Source organism: Lethenteron reissneri, chromosome 56 (genome assembly GCF_015708825.2).
Source record: "Lethenteron reissneri isolate LAM-NWPU_2019-01 chromosome 56, ASM1570882v1, whole genome shotgun sequence".
NCBI lineage: Eukaryota > Metazoa > Chordata > Hyperoartia > Petromyzontiformes > Petromyzontidae > Lethenteron > Lethenteron reissneri.
In genome coordinates, this window is record NC_083834.1 from 3,045,267 (window position 1) to 3,049,293 (window position 4,027).

Sequence of the window (4,027 nt, forward strand, 5' to 3'; positions counted from 1 at the left end):
CCCCCCCCTCTTTCTCTTTCTACCCCCTCCCCCTCCACATTTTAAAGCGACGGATTTATTTATTTTATTTTTTCTCTCTCTTACGGATTTTATTTTTTATTTTTTTGAAAATCCAGGGTAGCGTCCGAGGAACTCAACTGAACTGAGAGTTGGCGATCGAAGGACAATCGAACGAACAAAACTATCGAACAGTGGAATTACGGACTGATATTTCGAATCTCGTTCTACAAGAGGACAACTATTATTTTCGGTGACATTTTTATTGATGATATTATTATTATTTTTCTCTGTTGAAATATGTATATTTATAAAGAAATTAAACGTGAATAATTCCAGCGACGAAATTATTGAAACTTTGAAATTAAAAAATTTTGCTCCGTAAAATTTCTATTTTTTGGCATATATTTTAACAAAATATATAGATATTACTACGAATATTACATTACTACCATCACGGGCAGCTATATCTGCGTCCTTTACACACGAACACACACGTGTGTGTACACGTTACACGTGTGTTGTACCGTGTCCATGCATGTAAGTAGATGCGTGTATGCATGGCTACTACAACATCTAACATTTACCCGGGCTACAACCTGATCGGCTCAACATCAGAAGATCAACACCACAGCTCCGTGGTAGTACAACAGGGACTAGCGTACAGGCCCATCACCAAGATCCTACCAAGTGGAGGCTGCGTTGGACTATTCACCGCTGATACTGCTCTGACATCATCATCAGCAGCAGCAGCAGCAGCGTCCGATTTGATCGCATTGGCACCGGCACACGGAATGCAACATCATAGTCAGCAGCAGCAGCATCATCAGCAACAACAACATCAGCAGCATCATCAGCATCCGATTTGGGATGCGGCTGCAATGGTAGCAGCAACGTTGGGACAGCAGCAACAGCAGCATCATCAGCAACATCAGCAGCAGCAGCAGCCTCAACACCAGCACCACCATCAGCAGCAGCAGCACGAGATGGAGAGGCTTTCGTGGACCTCAAACGCCAAGGCAGGCCTCGCGGAAGGATCCTCACCGATCTCGTGGTCGACTTCGAACGGACGACGTGAAGGTAAAGTGTCCGATCTCGAGCACCACCACCACCAACATCATCATCATCATCAGCAGCAACAGCACCATCAGCATCAGCAGCATTGGTCTTCGATCAGCCGGGATGTGAAGATGCCCTTGGCCGCAGCCGACGATCTCCAGAGATCGTCATCGGCTGGTCCACAACCACAACCACCACCGCCCCCAACACCATCATCGTCGTCGTCATCTTCGTCGTCGTCATCAGCGGCGTCGTCCGCCGCTCTGGGTGTTGGTGGAGCAGGTCCGTCGTCGTCATCGTCGTCGTCCTCGTCATCGTCGTCCTCGTCATCATCAGCTGGTGGCGGTGGTGGCGGTGGTGGTCCAGTGGGTGACACGTGGATCAACTCTGCTCCAAGCCCCGTCAGCAGTCCGGATGTCAAGCCGTGCGTGGAGGAGTTATCAAATAGCTTGGCGGCTGCAGCTGCAGCAGCAGCATCAGCAGCATCATCATCAGCAGCAGCAGCAACGACCAATCTCCACCACCAGCGCGTCACAGTGAGCGCTTTACTCCAACACCACCATCACCAACAACAACAACATCAACAACAACAACAACATCAGCAGCAGCAGCAGCATTCGCCACACGAGCACCACTCGTGGGACAGCTCGGGACACCATCATCATCAGCATCATCAGCATCAGCACGCACACGCGACGCCTCTCTCGCCCATAGCTGCTGCTGCTAGCGGTGGTGGTGGTGGTGGTGTTGGTGGTGGTGTTGGTGGTGTTCCTCTGTACGCTCACCCTGGATTCATTCCGGCTGCGGTGGCGGCCGCGGTTGTGTCCGGATCATCAACATCGTCACCCACATCGTCACCCACCAACCACCACCATCAACAACAACAACAACATCACCACCAAACACCGCGACATATCCACCCGTCCATCCACGCAGCCCACCATCATCCGCACCACCTCCACCATCAGCAGCAGCAGCATCTCCATCAGCAGCAACATCAGCATCAGTCTATCCATCAGCAGCAGCAGCATCATCATCAGCAACAGCATCACCACCTCCAACAGCAGCAGCAGCATCATCAGCAGCAGCAGCTGCAGTTGGCAGGCCCCGTGGTGGCACTTTTGCGTGATCCTCTGATCCACAATGACGGCTCCATGTCCGTGGTGGATGGTGGTGGACTATCATCATTATCATCATTATCATCATCATTATCATCAGCAGCGGCGGCTGCTGCTGCTGCTGCTGCAACATCAGCGGCTGTAGCCGCCGGCACCATCAACTCGACGTCCAGCAACCCGCTGTCCACCTCCTCCACCTCCTCAACGTCTCTCCTGCTGCTGCAGCACCCGATCGGGATGTTGGATGCGAGAGACGGAGGAGGTGGCGGTGGAGGTGGAGGAGGTGGTGGTGGCGGAGTGTCGGACGACGAGACGCCGAGTTCGGACGACCTCGAGATGTTCGCCAAACAGTTCAAGCAACGTCGCATCAAGTTGGGCTTCACGCAGGCAGACGTGGGCCTCGCGCTGGGCACTCTGTACGGCAACGTGTTCTCGCAGACCACCATCTGCCGCTTCGAGGCGCTGCAGCTGAGCTTCAAGAACATGTGCAAGCTCAAGCCGCTGCTCAACAAGTGGCTGGAAGAGGCCGACTCGGCCACGGGCAGTCCCAGCAGCATCGATAAGATCGCGGCGCAAGGTCGCAAGCGGAAGAAGAGGACCTCCATCGAGGTGACGGTGAAAGGCGCCCTCGAAAATCACTTCCTCAAGTGTCCCAAGCCCGCCGCGCAGGAGATAACCGCGCTGGCGGACAGCCTGCAGCTCGAGAAGGAAGTGGTACGCGTTTGGTTCTGTAACAGGAGGCAGAAAGAGAAGAGGATGACGCCTCCTCTGAGTCTCACACCCGGCGGCGAGGAGAATGGATCCGTGGTTGGTGGAGGTGGAGGTGGTGGTGGAGGTGGTGGTGGAGGCGGTGGTGGTGGCAGCAATGGAGGAGGAGGTGGTGGTTACCAAGAAATTGGGAGTCCTGAATCAAACCACGGACGGCATCAACACCACCACCACCACCATCATCAACAACAACAACATCAGCAGCAGCAGCAGCATCATCAGCAGCAGCATCAACTGCATCATCACCAGCACCATCCGGTGATGTTGTGCCCAGAAACGATACCATCGTCGTCGTGAGATGAGTCGATGATGGGACGACCACGACGACCACGAGGAGGAGGAGGATGATGAGAGGCGATGTTGGGGATTTGTACAGACAGCGGCGGTGCGGTTTTTGGGTTTTTCGAGGACTCGATTCGGTGCAGCGAGATTATTGATGGCATTCCGGGGATCATTGGACTTTCACTGCAATGGCGTGTGTCGGGTGGGTCGGTGTTTGTGCGTGTGTGTGTAGTTTTTAGCGTGTGTGTGTGTGTGTGTCTTTGTGGTGTGTGTGTAGTGTAGTTTTGTAGTGTGTGTGTGTGTTTTGTGAGTGTCGTTTTTAAGTGCGTCTGCGCGCGTATGTTAAGTGGCTGTGTGTCTGTATGTATGGATGCCTGAGTGTGTTTGTACGTGTGTGTCTGTATGTATGTGTGTCTGTACGTGTGTGTCTGTGTGTGTCTGTACGTACGTCTGTGTTGGCTATACGTGTGTGTCTGTATGTATGTGTGTCTGCACGTGTGTCTGTGTCTGTCTATGTGTCTGTGCGTGTGTGTGTCTGTATGTGTGTCTGTGTGTGTGTACGTGTGTCTGTACGTGTGTCTGTATGTATGTGGTTTGTATATTCGTGTGTGTTTGTTTTTCTGTACGTGTGTATAGGTGTGTATGTATATATATATGTGTGTGTGTCTATGTATGTGTGTCTGCACGTATGTATATGTACGTGTGTCTATACGTGTGGGTCAGTGTTTCGGTCAACGCGCTGCGCTCACGACCTCCCCTAGGTCGACTCGGCCTCAAATCAGTACCTGGAAACGATGTGCAAA

General features: G+C 52.5%; 1 protein-coding gene across 1 annotated transcript; it reads left to right on the forward strand.

Moving 5' to 3' along the window:
• Positions 1 to 43: 43 nt before the first annotated feature.
• On the forward strand, positions 44 to 4,021 carry LOC133356960 (homeotic protein female sterile-like). Its single transcript, XM_061574683.1, has one exon. It carries the CDS (start codon positions 546 to 548, stop codon positions 3,237 to 3,239), a length of 2,694 nt encoding a protein of 897 aa, XP_061430667.1. The 5' UTR covers positions 44 to 545; the 3' UTR covers positions 3,240 to 4,021.
• The last annotated feature ends 6 nt before the right edge of the window (positions 4,022 to 4,027 follow it).